This window comes from Sceloporus occidentalis, unplaced genomic scaffold, assembly GCF_023333645.1.
Source record: "Sceloporus occidentalis isolate IW3139 unplaced genomic scaffold, rSceOcc1.0.p SCAF_4, whole genome shotgun sequence".
Lineage (NCBI taxonomy): Eukaryota > Metazoa > Chordata > Lepidosauria > Squamata > Phrynosomatidae > Sceloporus > Sceloporus occidentalis.
Window position 1 is genome coordinate 146,279,072 of NW_028316984.1, and position 20,761 is coordinate 146,299,832.

Below are 20,761 nucleotides of genomic sequence, written 5' to 3' on the forward strand. Positions count from 1 at the left end.
CCCATATAACAAAAGGAATAATCTCAGAAAAAGTTTTCAATGTAGGGAGACTGACTTTTAATAACCAGATTTACTGCGTTCACACACCACCACTAACTGACTACTGTAAGGGTCTGGAAAGACCTATATCATCTTTCCCAACCTTTTGAAAATTGCATCTTTCTGGATTTCATTACATTCTATTCTGCTCCCTCCAATATAAAAATATGCTTTATATGTGAGGACTTTATATCAGTTTACAGCATCTGAAAAAAAATGAGTTTATATCCATGAAAGCTCATGCTAAAATAAGAACTAGTCTTAAAGGTGCTATCACATTTTTATCCCCTCTCCTTTCCTGCTTTTTATACTGGTGTAACTATGTTCACCATGGCTAAAATAAAGCCCAAAGCTTCACTCTGAGGAGATGAAATGCCACAGGTAACCTCAGTCCCAGCCATTCACCTGTGGAAACAAAACAATCTGCCTAATATGCCAAGTGCTACAGAAGTGGTAAGAAATTGACCTGTTCACTATAAATCACAGCTTTTTAATAAAAGATCTAAGCCAATTTCTGGGAGAGGTACAGCCAGCCAAAGATGGTCGAGTATATATGGTATTTCACAGAAAAGCACACACATCCACGAATTGCTAAGAATGGTTTAAAAAGACACAAAGGAATACTGCACTTCCAAATAAATGTAAACATTTGCAGCAGCAAGCTCTATCAGAAAACCAAGAAAGGCACCATTATTCATACCTTGATGTGATACATTACCTTGAACTCACACTACAACCATGTGTATTGCCCATGGATGCTTTGATGACTGGCATTTTAGCTAGGTGGTGGTGGTGTGCTATTATTATTACAGTGTTCTTGTTGTATCTCAGTTTCTCTCCAAGGATTGTGAACTAGTAATTTACTCATATAAACTGAGATCAACTGAAGAAAAACTAAGCATGTTCAGTGGCCATGGAACCCAGACCGATGGGGGGAGCATAGAGGAAAAAGTGGTCAGGAACCTAAATTGTGAGCAACTGAATACTACAGCATTTTGATACATGTTCCACTTTAGTTCAGAAAGTAAACCTGTGGAGTGTCAAGCCATCTGAGCAAAACCTCTTAATGTAAATGGCAAATCATTCCTGGAATTTGCCAAAACTGAGCTTACCTGTTTGTTTCAGACAACAAATTTCATTCAAGACATGTTGAAGAAAAACAAACAGAAGGCAGATTCACTTCTATAACTGGCTCAGCTTTTACAGAACTAAATTCATGCTGGCCAGTACTGAAGCTGAATGCACCAAGTTCACCTTTGCAGAAAGAAAGAACATTTAAAAAACACAGCATTAACCTTTGTTCCTTCAGAAATGTTCATTTGCAACAGGGAAATTAAAAGAACAAAAGGGACACACCTATGTCACATATGAAGAAATGTATTACAGTACTTGCAAAAAGAAGGGTTGCTGGTCCATGAAATAGCACTACAGCGGACCCTTGTTATACACTGGGGTTTGGTTCCAAGATCCCCCGTGGATAACAACATCCGTGGATGCTCAAGTCTCATTAAATATAATGACATAGCAAAATGGTGTCCCTTATAAAAGTGGAAAATCAAGGTTTGATATTTGAAATTTATACTTTTTTTGAACATTTTCAAACTGTGAATGCTTGAATCTGTGTATAAGAAATCAGTGTATAAGAAGGGCCAACTGTACTTTTAAACCAGCTAGTGTCCAAAATACACTGCAAATTTAATTTTACAAAGTTGAAAATAATCTGTTCGTTGAACGAGCCCTAACTTTGGGGAAGGGGGTGGGCATCCAAGTTAACGTCTGTAGCCTAACCATACAAAAACTAAGCTCCATGGAAAATGAGAAACTATGAAACAGTCTTCTATAGAATCATATTACACCTCTTGTCCAGCATTTGTTTATTTCTGACTGGCAGCAATCACCAAGGTAGGAATGAAGAACGTGTGCTCCATCAGATATTGTTGGACTCCAAATCCCCTCACTATTAGCTAGCATGGTCAACATCTGTAGCAAAGGAAGCTGGGAGTTGCAGTTCAACAATATCTCATGGCATGCTTTGGGTTCCAACCCAGGAGAAAGGCAAGGTATAAATTCAGTAAGACACTGGTTCCTCCATGCTGCTCTAAGGTCTCTAGCAATGGTCTCACATCAATAACTTTTAATTGGAGATGCAACTAGTAAAACCTAAGCCTTCTCATTCAACATGTATTCACTGAACACAGTTATACAGGAGTGGGTAACAAGGTCTATACTAGTATCAAAGTACATCATACAATTCTGGATGAAGTACCCATGGCAAATCAAAACACAAGTTATCCTTTATCTATGAACTCTACACTTTGACTCAAAGCACTTGCAAGCCATAAACTCGGACCAAAGTTCAACTTCATCAAATCATTCCCATGGTTACTTCTTCAGCACTTCTAATACTTTGAGCTACAAGATATTGCTCAGAGTCTCTCCCAGCACAGGGCTTGTGCTTCTTTTGTGTTCTCTCAGGCTTGGCTTCCCACACTTTCAGGGAAACAGAACTGCAATTTCCACAGTAAATCTGACAAGCTCATTGCCAAATGACCTTAAAATGGATTAGGCTATTGTGAAGATAACAGATTTTAACTCTCTCACAACAATTCTGGTAAAGGAACAAGACTACTTTAACTTAAACCATCCATGTTGTGATCAATTTCAAAAATAAACTCTGAACAATCAAATGCATGCATGCATGAATGCACACCTTTTGAAACAGCATGCTCACACCTACCCATAAATGGTAGTACTGTACTGTATTTTTGTTGTAAAGGGTCTTTCTTTAAAAAAATAAGTTTTTATTTGTGATCCACCTTGGGTCCCTTTCTGGGAGAAAGGCAACATAAAAATGAAATAAATAAAAATAAATAGATAGTACAGCAGAGCTAGGGTTCACAAGATTGAAGCCAGGGACTTTCTGACAAGCAGGGATAATGATTTCATTTCCACGCCCTTTCCCTTTTTGCTCTGAAGTGAGCAGTACTTTTCATAATTGTAGTTGAAGTTAGGTGGGGAATATATTGCTGTGAGCAGTCCCTGTTGTAATCTGAAGTATTTCACAGTGACCTTAACTTGAAGGGGTCAAGATCTGCTCCTGATATAAATGAGAACTGCTAAAAAGTAGCTTTTATATATAGAACAACTTGTGGCTGTGAGAACTCTTATGTTGAACATCTTAACATTTCTAATCTATTTCTACACAGTCCCCCACAGCTAGGGCAAAATAGCCATAGTGCTCAACAGTAATGATTCCCAAAGCACTGCTCCCTGGAGATGGTGCGAAGATCCAGGGGAGCAGTGAGGGGAAGCAGGAAGTCCTTCAGTCAAAATATTGGCACACAAGAATGACAAGGGGAACCTTTCAGACTATGGTGGCAATTCGTGTTGCCATAATGTGCTACCACCAAACCCGGACAAAAGTACAAAAAATGTAGGACAAAATGTAGGACAAAATTTGTCCGGAAAATGTAGAACATTCAAGAAAAATGGAGGACACAACCAACTAGGACCCGAAAACATTAATTATTTTTAAAAAAGCACACAACAGTAGAATTCAAAGATATCGAGATCATTCCTGTGAGACTGATGCATCTGAGGAAGCAGACTTTAGTCTAGCAGACTTTAGTCTAGGAAAGCTCATGCTGCCAAGTAGTTGCTGCTGCAGCAGCCCCGCGCAGCTCCGCTGTCGCCGGAGGAGGCCTTGCCATGGCAACCTCCTTTTTTGGGGCCTAGCCAGCCGGCTAGCCCCACACGGCTCCCCTGCTGCCGGAGAAGGCCTTTTCTGGGGCCTAGCCGGCCAGCTAGTCCCCACCCAGCTCCCTCGCCACTGGAGAAGGCTGTTGCCACGGCAGTAGCCTTCTCTGGGGCCTAGGCCTCGCACAGGTCCCGCACTTCTGGAGAAGGCCGTTGCCACGGCAAAGGTCTTCTTTGGGACCTAGCCAGCCAGCTAGGCCCCACATGGCTCCCCTGCTGCCAGAGAATTCTGTTGGTGCAGCAGTGGCCTTTTTGGGGACTAGCCGGCCGGCTAGGCCCCATGCGGCTCCCCCACCTCCTCCATGGCGGCCTCCAGAGGGCCCAGCTGGCTGGCTCAGGCCCTGTGCGGGTCCACTGCCGCAGGAAGCCTTGTCACCAGCAATGGAGGCCCTGTCCCTAGCCCCTCCTTGGGCCCAGCAAGGCCTAGCAAGGCAGCTAGGCCTTGCTGCATGCTGCTGCCACAGAGGAGGAGGAGGGAGCCAGGAGCCGGGACTGGCTTCCACCCAGGACAGGCCAGGCAGCACGGTTAAAAACCGTGATTGTCCTGCGAGAAACCAGGATATGGCAAGCCTAGTGGCAATGAGGGGTTAGAGCACTTGGCGGCAGAAGAGAAGTGGCAGCAGAAAAGACTTTTCACATTTGCAATAGCAACTTCATTTATATATTGCTTCATACTGCACTAAGCAGTCTCTAGATGGCATACAACTGTAAGCTAATTACCTTCCCCCCCCCCCCCCCCAGCAAGCTGGGTACATCTGATCTTTGACAGGGCTTGGCTGGCAGGTTGGAGCTGCGCAGTTGTTCCTGCTTTCTTTTGTTGGATGGGCCAAGAAGTAGCAGAAGAAACAATGTTTATGTGGTGGGAGGTTGACTTGAAGCTGTGTGACGAAGGCACATATAAGGGGAAGGAGGGCGAACAGTATTCAGGATTGATTCTTCAAAAGAGTCCTTCACCTTTCTTGCCCCAAGAGTCCTTCCTTGCTGAGAAGAAGCTTCTCCTTTTGAACATGGTCACCTTAGGAGCAGCAACCTAGAAGCCCGTCACCCTTATCAGCAGTAAAGGCTAATACAGGCAAGAGGCCTCTCAGCTGCTACTCAACCAGCTGTTCTGTTGCTGCTCAACGGGCTGCTTGGTCAGCAGCCCTGCCTTTTGCTGTAAGATCAGCATGGGCGAGAGAGAGGAGCAGGCCCGGGCCACTGCTACTGCTGTATTTGCTCATGAGAAGCTTAGTGCAGATAGGCTTGCCATATCCTGCCTGGGGGCGGGACTTTCCCAGTTTGGGGCGGGTCCGCACGGTCAGGCCCCGGTTTGGCGCCGCCCCTGGGATTGCCCCCGCCCCCGGGCGAGATATGGCAAGCTGAGGGAGGCTTTCCCTCACAGCTTGGGCCAAGGCCTGCAGGGAAAGCCTCTCTGAAGGGGAGGAGTCCCTCCCCACTTGGGCCCCGCCCCCGCCGAGGGTGGGGCCCAGGCCGAGAGGGAAAGCCTCCAAGGCTCCTATTCAAATGTAGGACACAAAAAATGTGCCCTACATTTGAAAATTTTGTCCTACATTTGTCCCGGTTTGGAGGTCCTGATGAATGGCAACCCTAAGTGCAGAGGAAGTAGTAGTTGCAAGCTGGGTGTGGCTGAGGTAGACACCACTACCCAGGTTGCTCCTGCAGAAACATTAGCCCTATTATCAATAAATAGGTTTGGGGGTGGCACTAGGGTTGTCACCAAAGAGGAAAGGGGGCAGTAGCCAAATAGGTTTGGGAACTACTAATCTAGAGCAAGTCTTCTCAAACTATCTCATATGATGGACCATCGGGTTAGGTTTAGATTCCCAGGTTTCAGAAAGTTTTAGCAAGTCACTGGAGAAGAATCTACATAATTTTCATTGAGCTATGTTTCATAGACACCTTAAGTAGACAGCCTGCAAAATGCAGTACAGTATTTTAATAATTTTGTGCATGAAACCAAGCTTGTGTATACCAAACCATCAGAAAGCAAAAGTGTCACCATCTGTCACCCATGAAAAAGTTTTGCTTTTTTGAACATTTTGGATTTTGGACTCTTGTCAGGTAACTCCTAGATCAATTGCATAAAATGAATGAGTTATAATCCAGGGGATGGCCACACATGCATTCCTTGCATTACTCTTTCTGCTGCTTTGCTGTCCAAGTGTCCTCTTCCCTCCTGGATCTTCCTTTTCATGTCTTTATAGGACAATAAAGAAGCAGCCATCCACTTGTATTTGTCAAGTTTGCAAAGCTGCTGGGAAGCAATCAGGTTGTGGAGGCAATGCAGCAGCAGCAGCAGGAGGAAGAGGAGAAGGAATATGTGTTACAGCCACCAACTACTAGTTTTCTCATCCTTCCCATGTATTCCTTACATGACTGGATGAGTATAGAAGTGCCATCACCACCAAGGAAGAGGAAGGAAGATGGAAAGGCAAAAAACTGTAGTAGCCGTTTCTTGCCATTTTTGATGGCAAACCATGTCACTGCAAAATCACAATACCAAACATGAACAGCGTTTATTTTATCTTCTAGAGCTGAGATGCAAAACAAAACAAAAAAGGAAGGGTGGGGTCCATATAGGGCCCACAGCCAATCTTCCCACCCCTGCTTTAGGCACTTGTGTGGCAAGAATACTTTTACTTTCACGTCAGTCTGCCTTGGAAATTTTGAACGACCATGCAGTAGCTGTAGTTAAAAAGATTGTGGGCTGGACGCAAACTGAGTCAGAGCAGACCCATTAAAATCAGATGGACTCAGATTAGTCAGTGATGACTAAAGAACAGATGAAACAATAAACCAAGCAACTCAAACCTATGACTCCAGCAACAGAAGGTAGGAGTGGGATGGAGGGAGGGGCAAAGAAGCCTTAATGTCAAATTCAGAATTACCTATATTTGTTTGGAAATTTAAAACTCTTGGGGATATTGTCTTTACGACTATCTTGAAAAATTCTCAAATATGCTACAATTTGCCATTTGCTGCATACAAGGTGTGAAGAGAAAATATGAGCAAACCTGGTTAAAGCCAACAAATCACAGCACAGGGATGCTGTGAAGGCGAGTCTACAGAAGAGGTTAGAAAATAAATTAGAGGTTTCTCTAGAAAAGAGTTTTAGTGTAGTTAAGGTGTGTCGGAGAAAGGGTGACTATCTGAATAGGGTTTTGGGAGCTGGGAATGTGGAAAGTGTTTGGGGCATTCATGTTTAACATTTGTTATATAATAAATATTGCCAGGTTTTATTCTCTACAACTGTGTCTGACCGTTTACATTTAAGAAGTGAAAGGGAGAACTGACCATGCTTTACCATACTGAACCCACTGATCAACACAGCCATTGGTTCCTACAGTGGTCACCTTGAGGACTGAGTACTAGGGCAAAGGTGAGTGATGGGAACCTGGGGATGGAACTATGAGACCAACACAGAGAAGGGTTCTGCCTAAGTTTCGAGTCTGGGTATGACTTCAAGTTCTATATCTGGAGCTGGGAAACCCAGATTAAAAGCCACACGTTAACCCTGGATGAATCACACACCATCTAAGTTTCAAGTTCTCTATTTGTAGCACACAACAACTTTCCTTAGAATGTTTTTGATTATGATGTCTAGAGCAGAGAATTACAAAACACCACCAACACTGCAATGCTAAGACATATGCTTCCAAGAAAATCCCCAATTCATTTTAGTAGAACTTATTTTCATGTACAGGTGCTTAGAATCAGACTTCAAAAGTCCTCAGTCCTTGCTTATTTATATTATTTATTAGTTGAGAGCCAGTGTTCTGCAGTGGTTTTGAGCACTGGACTATGACTCTGGAGATCAGGGTTCAATTCCCCACTCAGCCATGGAAATTCACTGGGTGACCTTGGGCAAGTCACACACTTTCCCTCAGAAAAAAACACAACAGGTTCGACTGAGGGTCATCATAAGAGGCAAACACTTGAAGGCACACAGCAACATTCTTTATTAGTTATATTTACATCCTGAGTTCCTTCCAATGAGCTGAAGGTCTTCCTGATCCACATTTTTATTCTCTCAATAATCATATAAAATGGGGCAAACACAGACTGTTCAAGGTCACTCAGTAAGTGTGACTCAGTAAGAACTAGAACCCAAGTCTCCCAAGTCCCAGTCTAACATTCTAACTAGGGTTTTTTTTTTTTTGTTTTTTTTTTGCCAATCCATAAAATGTATGGCATAAACTAAAACTGTGGAATGTGCTTCCAAGTATTTCACAATATTAGAAGGTGCATTTCTAAAAACAGGCAGACATTCAAGGATGTTATTGTTTTGATGCCACAGAACTGGTTTGCCTAGACCTAGAATAAACCCATGAAGTCATAGTTTAAATAGCAGGGCACAGTGCTGCCGGTAAAAATTTTATGTGACCTGCCCTTCCATGTAGCAATATTCCCATTTTGCAGAGAAAACAATAGGAGAAACACAGTACACTGTTGCTTCTAAAGAGTTAGGACAGAGATGGGCAAATTGTAGCCCTCCATATGCTGCTGAAATGTAAATTCCATACTTCCTCTCCATTGGCTATACTGGTTAGGCCAGATGGGTTTGCAGTCCAACAGCTCTGTTGGGTAGGAATGCTGTCCACTCTTAAACTCGCTAGAGAATTGATAACTCCTCAGCATGGCAGTCAACTCAAGGAAAGAGATTATGGTGAAAAGTGTCATTCTCACAGAAATACAGTTTGTAGTAGCCACAACAAACATATAAGCCTTGAAGAGCATTGATACAACTAAGAAAATAAGAGTTCCATTTCTCTCCAAATTTACATATATGGATATCTATCATCTTCTTAAAGTGTATCTACTTTATTTTCATACATTTGAACTATATTTTCTTCATTGTCTTTTGACAGAGAGGTGGGGTAAAAATAAAGATTATTATTATTATTATTATTATTATTATCTCAGAGTACTGTGAGCTCATCTAGAGAATCATCATAGGGCTTTTGCCAGCAGGACAGCTGAAGGGTGGGGAGAACAGATATAGAATTTGGAAAGTTACTTTAAGAAATAATTGGTTCTTCCATCGGTTTGTTACAATAACAGTTGAATTTTCTTTAAAAGGAACTCTCTGCTTTCCCATTTCTCAAATGAAAATGAAAAGATCACTCTTAGTTTTGTTACTGTTGGGTGCCTTCAAGTTATTTCAGCTTATGACAACCCTAAGCAAACCTAACAAAAGGTTTTCTTAGCCCTTTCTAAACAAAAAAAAATCTGAAAGCTACACGCTTTCTAGCCTGTTGTACAAAACAACTAAGCAACTTAAGACAAAAATGGGCAACTTTAGGGTTTTGGAGGGCAATCTTTCAACATCCAATGCAGGCCACACAAGTATTGAAAATGTTGTGGGTGGTGGTTGATAAAGTCCACGTCGAGTTTGCACCCTGTTTTGTTGCAAAATTCCTTTTCCTACAGGGCTCTAGACATGGAGAATTGCAATGGGGAGCCAATGGTGGGAAGGGAGGGGCATGAGATACCATGGAGGACCCACAAAAATAAATCATTGGCCTCACTTTACCCATCTCTGGCTTAAGACAACATGCAAAGTAAATGCACACCTACCCACAGGGTTAATAAGTGGCATAATAGTATGCTGAGACCAGTACACCTGTGCTCCAACAAGACTCAAGAATGATACACAGATTTTTTTTTTTAATCAGAAAATTATATTTAAATGATTGCCTTTAAAATACAGTCCTTTCTGCTTCGGAGAACCCAGCTGCTCAAAGACCAATTGCTCTGCAGGGCTTTACATTTTCTTTGTGCCTCTTTGGAAATAAAATATTTTAGTGGTCTGCCTTAAAGGTTGTAAAAGTTAATGCTGTTCATTTGATAAAAGTAAAAGTGTATTAAAAATACACTGGAGTTATACTACAAAGAGGAGCAATGGTTTCCCTCATGTTATAATCATGGTTGTATGTTACTGGAAAAAGGAAAAGTTTATTTGTTGTTCTGTGCCGTCAACATTTTTAAAAACCTATTTTGCCTGATGAAGAAGCCAGTGGAGCATCAAAATCTTGCATTATCTATTTTGTGCATTTTGGCTGGCTCATAAAAGTATTGCTTTTATGTGGATTTTGTTGGATTTTGCTGAATGGGCAACATCGATATCCCTGAATATGTTTATTTCTAACTAGTTATACCCAAATTTGGGGGAACATAAAAGGGGGAAGGTTATTTCAGTGAGGGAAATAGATCTGCATATGTGGTACTCAGGCACACACAAAGCTTCTTCTAAGTAATGGTTGGGAAAATGCAAGCCCAGAGGCTACATCCAGACCCTTGGAGGCACACCAGCTGCTTTTTAGTTTTCTTCATTCTAAAAGACTGAAAAGTCTCTCTAAGATTTAGGTACTACCAATAAGAGCCGTACTTTAAAATATGCTCATATTTTGGGTCTCACCCTTTTGCCTTTGACCCCATTAACTGTTGGAATGTAACCCCCAAGAATTTCTCTGATAGTGAATTTCTCCCTTAGGCTGAAGGAGATTCACCACTTTTTTCTAGCTAAGGAAATTAACAGAGAATTCTTGCAAACTGAACAACTCCAGGTGTAAATTGAGCTTCTGTACCTGGAACAGAGAACTACAACATTAAGAGAATCGTAATTTATATCACAACTTGAGTGGTGTGTATATTTGACTGCAAAAGTCAACACATAAATGGGATGTCGCAATGTTTTGTGACCTGATTGGTCAACACCACTTTATGAAGTAGGTAGAAGGTTGCCATCAGAACTGGGCAGGGCTCCGAGAAATCACACTGGACCTACCAGTTGAGGCATTTGGCCTACAGGATGGTGAAAAGGGAAGTGAAGTGGACTAATGCAATGGAGGTGCCCATCCCTTTAACATGTGACACTATGGGTCCATCCTTTGCTATTACCAACATCATCATCACCACCACAACCCTAGTCCTACATGCTTAATGTTTTACTAGCCCAGAGATACCGGGTAGGTTTCCCCACTCTCCCAACACACACCCGCAGGTGCCCATTATTAGTAATTATTTTTCAAGTACACTAGAATTCCTTCACAGTCATTTTGTTAACATCAGAACTGGGAGTTAACATCGTCCCCATATTATTGACTGGGAAATGAGGATGAAGGAAACGTTATTTTCTACATATCTATTCATTTCTGATTGTTGGTGTTGTTGTTATTGTGAGTATTCCAACTGACTCTAACTTATGTTAAGCCTATCATAGGATTTTCCTGGCAAGATTTATTCTAAGGCAATTTGCCATTGCCTTCCTTTTAGGGTGAGAGAGTTGACTGTCCAAGCTAACCAGGGGTTTCCATGGCTGAGTAAGGTTTGAAACCCTGGACTCTCAGAGTCCTATTACAGTACAATAGTCACATCATTACATCATACTGGCTCTTCTGATCCCATTTTTAGCCCTGCCCCAATTCTCTCTCTACTAGGAGCACAAGAACGTCAGGAGAACTGCCTATTTCTTCCTCACAAACACAACCTTGACACTTGTTTTAGTTTGGTCTTTCACAGTCACCTATGCCCTCCACCTATACCTTTATTTCTGGGATTGTAAAGAATAGGAGAACCCAATAAACTGATATATAAGAATTAGATTTAGAGAGAGGATAAGCAACTCTGGTGGATTGGAGGGGGCAATTTCCTAGACCCTACAACCCTTCAGGGGCTAGCACCATCTCTTTGCTAACAAAATCTCCTATCAGAAATGTTTACCTAATTAATGTTCACCTCTGGTTTGAGGGAAATTCCTTTAGCTAGAACAACATACAGGGGTGCAACCTGTTTTAAATGACAACTGTACTGCCACAAGGTTCCCAGGATCAATGGTTTTCTGTTTGGTGTTTGGGTGGGTGAGATTGGTAGCCGCCAACATACATGGGCCCTGCATGTGGCCTGCTAGCTACCTGATTCCTACCAGTAATTTACAGCCTATTGCCTTTTGGTCCCCAGTGGCAAGAGGCAGGGACATACTGCACAGTGCATGCATTGCACAAAGTATGGATCTTCACTCCTTCTGCAGGAGTATGTGAATAAAGTGTGGCCTCCAGATGTTGCTGAACTGCATCTCCTATCAGTCCTAGCCAGCATACTTAATAGAAGGCTGGAAGTTCCTGTCTGAAACATAGTTCACCTGCATCCTTTCTACAAAATCTATAGCACTAATCTGCTAAATTGTACCGTAGGAATAGTGACATCTCCACTGCAATGTTTCTCTGGTTGCTGTTGCTCTGTGCCTTCAAATCATGTGCAACTTGTCTACCCTAAGGGGAACCTATGATGATGTTTTCTTGGCAAAATTTACTCAGATAGGGTTTGCCCCTGCCTTCTTCTGAGCTGAGAACATTTGACGTCACCCATTTTCCATGGCCAAGCAGGGATGTAAGCGCCAGTCTCCTGGAGTCCACTGCTCAAACCACTATTATCATGCTTGTTCTCCTCTATATATTTCCTATAATTTCTAACATAAAATAATTTGATGCACTTGCGGAGTATGAATCCAATATATAAATAATAAAAATAAACATGAAAACAGGACAAGTAGATATTTTTGAGCAGCTCTGCCACCTTGTAATTCTGTAGCATATATACAAAGTGCCTTGTTTTACCAAGACAAGATCTCTCTTGTGAGGACTTGGCCGAGTACAGTCTTTTGCTTGAAAATACCCTCTATTTGAAAGGCATTCCAGCCTAAGCCCAATTTAGCTTATATTTATAGACAAACCATAGAAAGTGATAATAAGGACCTTTTAGCTGCCCATCAGTAGTTAAAACCTGGAGAGCAGGTTTTAACTATTGGTCACTTGGTCACAGCCTTCCTTGCTCCCTAGGTAAGTTGTTTATTTCTATTTAAAATTAAAGTAATGTTTAACATTACAGTAATTTTAAATACAATTGAAGTTATTTTGGTGATCCATTTCCTCTTATTTATTTATTTATTTATTTATTTATTTATTTATGGCTATTTATATGAGTCTATGCTTATTTCAAGTTCTTGATCCAACCAACTCCATCTTCCACCTAGTTCCCAGAAAAATGGTCTCCCTGTCTGGCAACAATTAATGTTTCATCTTCCAGCCCTTTAACTGCCACATGCATGTGTGTGCTGAATTTCTGATGGATTAAATCTGCCATCCCATGCCCAATTATCCTGATACAGACTGAAGCAAACCCCCTTTCCTTAGAGTAAATAAAAACATGCCAGAGAGTGCTACATTGTGCAGTTAATGCAATATATAGTTTGACCCCAAGCTGGGTCACTCTAGACTTCAACCAGGGACAATGGAATATTTCTCCGTATAATAAATCTGTTAAACACAGGAAACGAGGTGTCAGAGTAAGAGGGTCTAATTAGCCTTTTCCCTGGCATGTAGTTCTCTATGTGCAGGGAATTCTTCATTTTTGACACAGAAGGACATTTAGTCATGCAAGCCTCTCCCCCCCCCAAACACCCACTTGCAGTCCGAAGTGGCCCAGCCCAGACATAGGTTTAGCTGCATAGCAAGGAGACAACTGATTGTGTTTTGTTTCCTGTACTTCCTTTCAGTTGCTTTGATGTTTTGTCTTGTTCCGCTATGCACTGTGTGTCCTTCCACCACTGTTCAATCTAGTTAGAGTGTTCACGGCATGACTACAATATGCAGTGCTGGTCAAAGATTTCTGCTGTCAGAAGCAAAAGGCCAGATGACAGCTGCCTTCCATTTCCATGTATAAAAGATGCCCTGATCTCAGTATCAGAGAGTGCTGTCCACACCATCCAAAGGAAGACTAAGGGAGCAAATGGCACCCACTGTTCTATCCTTCAACAATGTATCACAGCTTTCTGATTCCATGGTGCTCGCCAACAGAGGCAGATGCCTTACTCTGGCTAATGGTAGAGCTGGCCCAAGTGCACATTTTTCCAGATAAAGTGGAAGAGATAATTATGTGCATCACTTTCAGCTCATCAGAGGAAAGGTGGGATATAAAAAATAACACCACCACATATTTATGTATATAAAGAAGACCATAAGAAGCCTCAGAATAGGTGGGGGAGGGATGATCAGCAAATTTTAAGTACACACAGCAACAGTCTTGACAGAAATCCCTCCCCAAGAGAGCCATTTGAATCAAGAGAAGCAGAACCCAAGGGAAAGGCATTTTCCCCTCAGGACCATGACAGGCAGAGGGAAGAACTCTCTATACCCATGCACTCACCTGCCCTGTTCAAACAAGCCTCACATTCTCCATAGGGTTCCCCACCTCCTGACCTAGTTTATACATCATATCACTTAAATTCATTTATTTGGGGGCTGTTTCCTCAACTTGTGATTTTTTTTCTCAGCCACGTTTCCCCTATTCAGCTTTAATGCAGCTAATGCGCACACACACACATACACACAGTCCTGAGGGTAATTAAGCTTTCAAGCATGCACATTAATCCCATTCCCACAATTAAAATCAAAACTGCACTCAAGAAATTGACTTCATACAGTTGGCCCTCCATTGAAATGACAATAATAACAAAAATTCTAATAAGCAAACCTTGATTTTGCCATTTTATATAAGGGATCCAATTTAATACCCCTCTGTATATAATGGGACTTAAGCATTCATGAATCTTAGTATCCATGGGGGTCCTGAGCCCACTATAGTTTGTTTTGCCCTCAGATTGGATGGATGATTAATGTACTTTGGATCACAATATTGATTTGTCTTCTGTAAAAAATCATATTTTAAAAGGAAGGGATGATTTAGGGGCATAATGTTTTCAAATGCTATCAAAAGTTTTTTCTCCTGAAATGGGACACTTAATGCAAAACATGCAGCTGTGGAATTCATGGGAGTGATGATCCATGAAAAACATTTCCATACTCCAAGAAAAACACTGTGGCTTTGTCTCTTCCAGTCCCTATAATACAGCAGAGGAGAATATCTGCAGAGGTCTCTAGAAGGTCATGATAAAAGAAATGTGACACAAAAACTGAAGTATTTGCCAAGTAGGTGAAGTCATCTCACTGCTCAGAGGCTTTGTTAATCCCATCTCCTAGAAACACACCTGCACAGCCTCACTCTTTTCCATTGCTCAACGGAAATGATGCACTCACCTGCCCTGTTTCAACAAGCCTCACATTCTCCATAGGGTTCCCCACCTCCTGACTTAGTTTATACATCAGATCTCTTAAAATCATTTATTCGGGGGCTGTGAGCCAAGCATCGTTCCCTTTACTCAACTTGTGATTTTTTCCCCTTAGCCACATTTCCACTATTCAGCTTTAATGCAACTAATGCACACACACACACACACACAGAGAGAACACCAACAAAAAGACTGAAGTCCCTTCTAAACAAAAATCATGATTGAGAGTAAAACAGTAGTCACCAAGCAATCTTTCTGAGAAAAGCACTGCAGCACGCAGAGTTTGGAAAAATTACCTTTTTGGAATACATGGCCTACAGAGACATTTGGGGAGATGTGGTCCAAAAAGTAACTTTTCCAAGGTCAGCTACAGCATCTGTACCATCAACAACCACAAAAGGCATGACCTGAGATTATAATCTAAATTCATGTGCATATTTGCATGGAAGCATTCAGATACCTGGTTTCCAGGTTAAATTATCATTATTATATTAAGCTTTCTTAATTATTTTACAACTTTCCCTACCTACAACAACACAACAATATGTCAGCAACATATTTCTTACATTGCAAAGGAAGTGAAACTAATGCATTTCACTGTATTAGTAAGTTCTACATACACCAGCACTTTTCTTACAATTTCATGAAATTTCCACACTAAACGTTGGGGAATTCTGCAGTGATTTTGAGTGCGCAAGAGAAATGTGTAGTAATTCTACAAGAAAATTTTCAAGCTTCCATGTGAAACCAGTCTTCTCAATATAAAATGACAGGGGCAGGAGGAGAGTAATGTTAAAAAAAAGAAGGATGGACGCTACAGTGAAAATAATTATGAGCACATTACAATAACTAAAACTGCCTTAGCAAAGAAGAGACAAGAAGAATTGCTAGGAGTAAGGAAAGTGTTGACTTTGTTATTGTAACTTCTGAATCTTAACCTTGTTTTTTTATTTAAAAGGAGGGGGAATGACAGAGAAGAGTGAACACACTGCACACAAATAAGTAGCAGAGGCTTTAAAATATCCTGAGCCTGGACAGTTATTTTCTTGAACCCCCAAGGATCTCCAGGTCAGCACAGCCATGCATGCTGATAGATTCTGTGAACTGTAATTCAAAATACGAACTTTTCCAAACTCTACAAACATCCCTAACATTATAGCACTTGGTGGGATTCCAGGCTGTGCGACTTTACAGAAATATACAAAAACTACTATGTCACAAATTACACTATTGGTCCACTGTCTGCTCTGCTCTCGGTTCTGTAATGATGCAGAGAGAAGCCTTTGAGGTCTGTTACCAATTATTTTAAGTGCAGATGCTGAAGTTTGATCACATATTGTTAGGCCCATAATCAAGGCATGTCTGCCCAGCAGTTACAGTATCTCCTTCGAACAGAGAACCGTCACTTATTTCACAAGGGATGAGGTATTCCAGAAGGCTCAGAATTGAGCCTGATGGCATTTCCAGCATTACATTTAGATTTTTTTATACATTCTTGAAATTCTTGTGACACAAAGGGGAGAGGGGCGTTTAGAATGGAAAATATAAAACTATTTAACAGAAGGTAGGGGGCTCAACATAACAGACCCATTAAAATGAAACTTTTCTTAACACTTGGAATCAGAAATTCAATGGGCTTCTTTAGATGATGCAAAAAGAAGAATTTTAATTTTAAGGGTTTCTCACAGAAAGTGAGAAGACATTGCTTTGTTCCCACTATTCTTTTGACATCTGAGAATCAATTAAAAAAAAAAACACTAGAACAAATTTAAAGAGTAAAGAAAACACTTTGGATGGTTGCACCACCTCTTACAGACCCTTCCTTCAGCACTATAACTACTGATCACACAGCTCAAATCCAATCTTTGGCCTGTTACAGACTGCCAAAATAAAGCTGCTTCAGGTCTCTTTGGAGGTATGCTATTTAAATGATGCATGGGTCCTAAGAGTCCGGAGGTCGCGCCAAAGCCACACTCCATTCCTAAGCACTGGAGTGCAGCTTTGGTGCAGCTTCCGGATTCTTAGGGTGCATGCATCATTTAAACAGCATAACTCCAAAGAGACCCGAAGCAGCTTTATTTTGGCAGTCTGGAACAGGCCTTTGTTTAAGCAGAATACTTCACATGGTCTGGCACCACTTTATTCATTCAAATGAGTTTAAAGCTGTCCTTGATCAAAGAATATAAGGCAGAAGAAGACATCTTTTCTACTATCTCCTGGGAAATTTCCACACGGCTATACAGTAATCAGAGGTTATACTTAACATGACACTCCCATAATCTGGATCTAGGGCAAGTAGGATTATAACACATTGCTGTGTCATAGATGGATTAGTGGAGCCTTCTAGCAGGCAGTAATCTTTTGTGGGTCAGCAAATGGTAATCAAGCTGTTCCTCGTTTTTCTTTGAAAAGTAGTTCACAACCACCAGGGAGACACACTGGATATTAGTTCATGAGAGCTAATCTAACTGTCTTTAACCAGTTGGCCATGACTTCAGACAAGAACCACAATCACAACACTACTGGTGTGTGTGTGGGGGGGGGGGCGCACAGGAAATCAATTGTCCTCTAGATGTTAGACTCCACCTCTCAACAATCCCAGTCAGCATGGCCAAAGGGTTGCAAAAGTTTCTTTCACAGAATCTAACCCCAGAATCCCCAGCCAGCATGACCACAGGCCAAGTTAACTAAGGGATTCTGGGAACTGCAGTCCAAAAAGGTATTTTTTTCAAAGCCCTGGGGGAGCCACAAGTACTCTGCCTCTGATCTAGGGACATGGACCCAGGAAAATGCCTACAGCACCATGTCCTGGGACCCACCAATCAAGACTATGTGCTCAAGTACCTTCTCAGTTCCTTTGTCAGGTTGAAAACATTGGCCTTACAAGAAAACTGCTTTAACCTTTGTGGTTTGTCAGTGTGAATGCTCATAGGACCGTTATATCAGTTCTGTGCTGCTCAGATAGTAGACATTTGAATTATTCTGACTGGAACTGCAAAAATTGAAACAAATGGTAAGAGGGGAATACAAAAGATGCTCTTTGCGTGTGGTGCCATTTGGTTTCTGCTCATCCTGCTCCCCAGCAATGGTTACAGCAATTTTTGTCCACGGAACATGTAACATCTCCAGAACAGAAGCAGGACTTTGAGGGACAAGTAACTAAAATGTACTCAAAACATATGCAACCGTGAAGTAAAAATTATCTGCGCAGAAAAGCCTTTGAAAAAGACATTTCACATCTGACAATTTTGCTCATGAAAATACTCAACATCATCCTTTCTCCACACCAAATGGGGATGCAGGATGGATTTTCATTGCATGAATGATTTGTATTGGTACACATGAAGTAATATGATAAGATAGAAAGAGATTGTTTGTTAGTGCCATACTTAAAATAACTTGGGAGCTTCTTGCTGTATTCAGGAAGAAGTCTGAAGATCTATTAATTAATGTTGACAAGCAAAATAGTGAAAAACGCATTGTGGTGCCTATCTGTTTCATACACATACATTAATTCTTACTAGAAGAGACTAACTTCCATTAAATCCAACAGTCCGTTACCAACAGTGGTGAGCAGAGGCCTCTGGTCCCTCATTCTCAAGAAAGTAATGAACTTCTCCCATTGTTTGTGCCCATGAGCAGCTGTTCAGAGATATGCTCCTCCTAGACACAGAGGTTTCCTTTAACTATTGGGTTAACAGAGCTCTCCTTCTCTTGTTTATCTAGTCTAATCCTTTCTTAAAGAATCATCAGGATGCCCCAAATTATTATTCAGTGCCAAATCAGGAGAAGAAATCAGAAGCCTAGGATTGTGAAAGGCAACTATGAAAGAACTAGGCAAGATTTTAAAGTGCAAAGATATAAAACTGAATACTGAAGTCAGGATAGTCCAGGCCATGCTATTTCCCATCACCATGTACAGGTGAAAGAGCAGCACAGTGAAGAACTTTTATAGAAAGAAAATCAACTCATTTGAGATGTCGTGCTGGAGATTAGTGCTCAGGATACCGCGAATGGCCGAAAAGACAAACAAATGGGTCCTAGAACAGACCAAGCCTGAACTCTCTTTGGAAGCCAAGGCTGTCACATTATGAGAAGGCACTAGAAAGGGCAATAATGCTAGGGAAAGTAGAATGCAGTAGAAAGTGAGGAAGACTGCATGCCGGATGGATAGACTCAATCAGCCATGGCCCTCAGCCTGCAGGACCTAAACAGAGCACTTGAGGACAGGGAGGCCTGGAAGGGTCTCTCATTCATGGGGTCTCCATGAGTCGAACCTGACTCAAGGCAGTTAACAACAGCTGCCCAATTGAAATAGTATTTCTTCTTGCTTGCTTGTATAACAAAAGAAGCATAAAAAGAGACCTATAAGACCAGAGGCCTATCTAGTCCAGCATCTAGTCTGGCATCTTCCCAGAGAGGCTAAGGAAATGCATGACAGAAAATCCAGAAACAGAACATGAGGTTTATTCAGGTCTGGAAACCATGCCCTATGAGGAGCAGCTTAGGGAGCTGGGGATGTTTAGCCTGGAGAAGAAAAGCTTAAGAGGTGATATGATAGCCCTGTATAAGTGTTGGAAGGGGTGTCATATTGAGGATGGAGCAAGCTTGTTTTCTGCTGCTCCAGAGATTAGGACCTGGAGCAATGGATGCAAGCAACAGGAAAAGGTATGTGACCTCAACCTTAGGAAGAATTTGCTGGTCATAAGAGTTGTTTGAAACATCCTCCCTCAAAGTCTGGTGGAGTCTCCTTCTTTGGGGTTTGTTAAGCAGAGGCTGGGTGGCCTCTTCCAGTCATTTGCCTGTGTCTTTGACACGGCCAGGAGTTGGACTGGAAGGCCCTGGAGGTCTCTTCCAACGCTGTGAGTCTATGCTTCAGGTTGTTCCCCATCCAGCAGCAGTAGAAGAGACCTGCCACTCTGACCCTGGAAACGATCCCTTGATTCACAGCCCCCTTTCTTCCCATAAGCTCAAGGCAGGGCATATGGCTCTCCTCCTCCTCCTCCTCCCCAAGGGCTCCCCAGAGCACTGAATTTCGTAGCTCAGTGGGAACATGAACCTGGATCTTTCAAGGCCTGTCCCAGTGTTTTAACCCCCCCCTCTCTCTCTCTCTGGGGATTCTGGGAATGGTAGCTTGTTGGGGCACCAGACAACCACCCCCGTTCCCAGGCTTCCAGAGCACGGAGCCCTGGCCGTTCGAGCGCTCTGACGCCTGGGCTGCCCCTGGAGCTTACCGCGGTGCCCTTGCTCCCTGAGGGCCACATAGGCGTCGTAGACCTCCCTCTTGACGTAGTTGAGGAAGCCGACCTTCCTGGCGAACTTGCAGACGAAGGCCTGGTCGTAGAGGCAGTCCAGGAGGAAGCAGCCCTGGACGGCCGCCTGGGGCTCCAGGCCGGGCCTCTCCTCCACCAGCGCCAGGTTGCAGCGGGCCTTCTGGCAGCAGGCCCTGACGCAGTCCTGGGCCCGCTCCGCCGGAGGGGAGCCCAGGAAGCTGGCCCCGTTGGCCACCGAGGCGTCCGGGTCCAGCACGAACTCCGGCAGCCCCCCGGTGAAGAGGCCCAGGCACCGCTCCCCGAAGGAGGAGGAGGAGGCCGCCGCCTCCCCGCCCTCCTCTTGGCCCAGGGAGCCCCGCAGAGGGACAGCCAGCGCCAGCAGCAGCAGCAGACCCACGCCCAGGGACATCCTCAGGAAGGAAGGAAGGAAGGGAAGAAAGAGAGAAGAAGGAAGGGGAAAAGAGAGAGGAAGGATGGAAGAGAAAGGGAAGGGGAAACGAAAGAAAGAAAATGGAAGGAAAGAAGGAAGGAAGAGAAAGGGAAGGGAAGGGAAGAAAAGAAAGAAGGG

The 20,761-nt window shown here is 42.6% G+C and overlaps 1 protein-coding gene across 1 annotated transcript in view; it reads right to left on the bottom strand.

Annotated features, from left to right (window-relative positions):
• SPINT1 (serine peptidase inhibitor, Kunitz type 1) overlaps nucleotides 1-20,602 on the bottom strand; it is a 59,720-nt gene extending 39,118 nt beyond the window's left edge. Inside the window, exon 1 of the mRNA XM_089523155.1 lies at nucleotides 20,155-20,602. Coding sequence (XP_089379281.1) covers nucleotides 20,155-20,602 — 448 coding nt within the window. The remainder of the gene's footprint in view (nucleotides 1-20,154) is intronic.
• Between the last annotated feature and the right edge of the window lie 159 nt (nucleotides 20,603-20,761).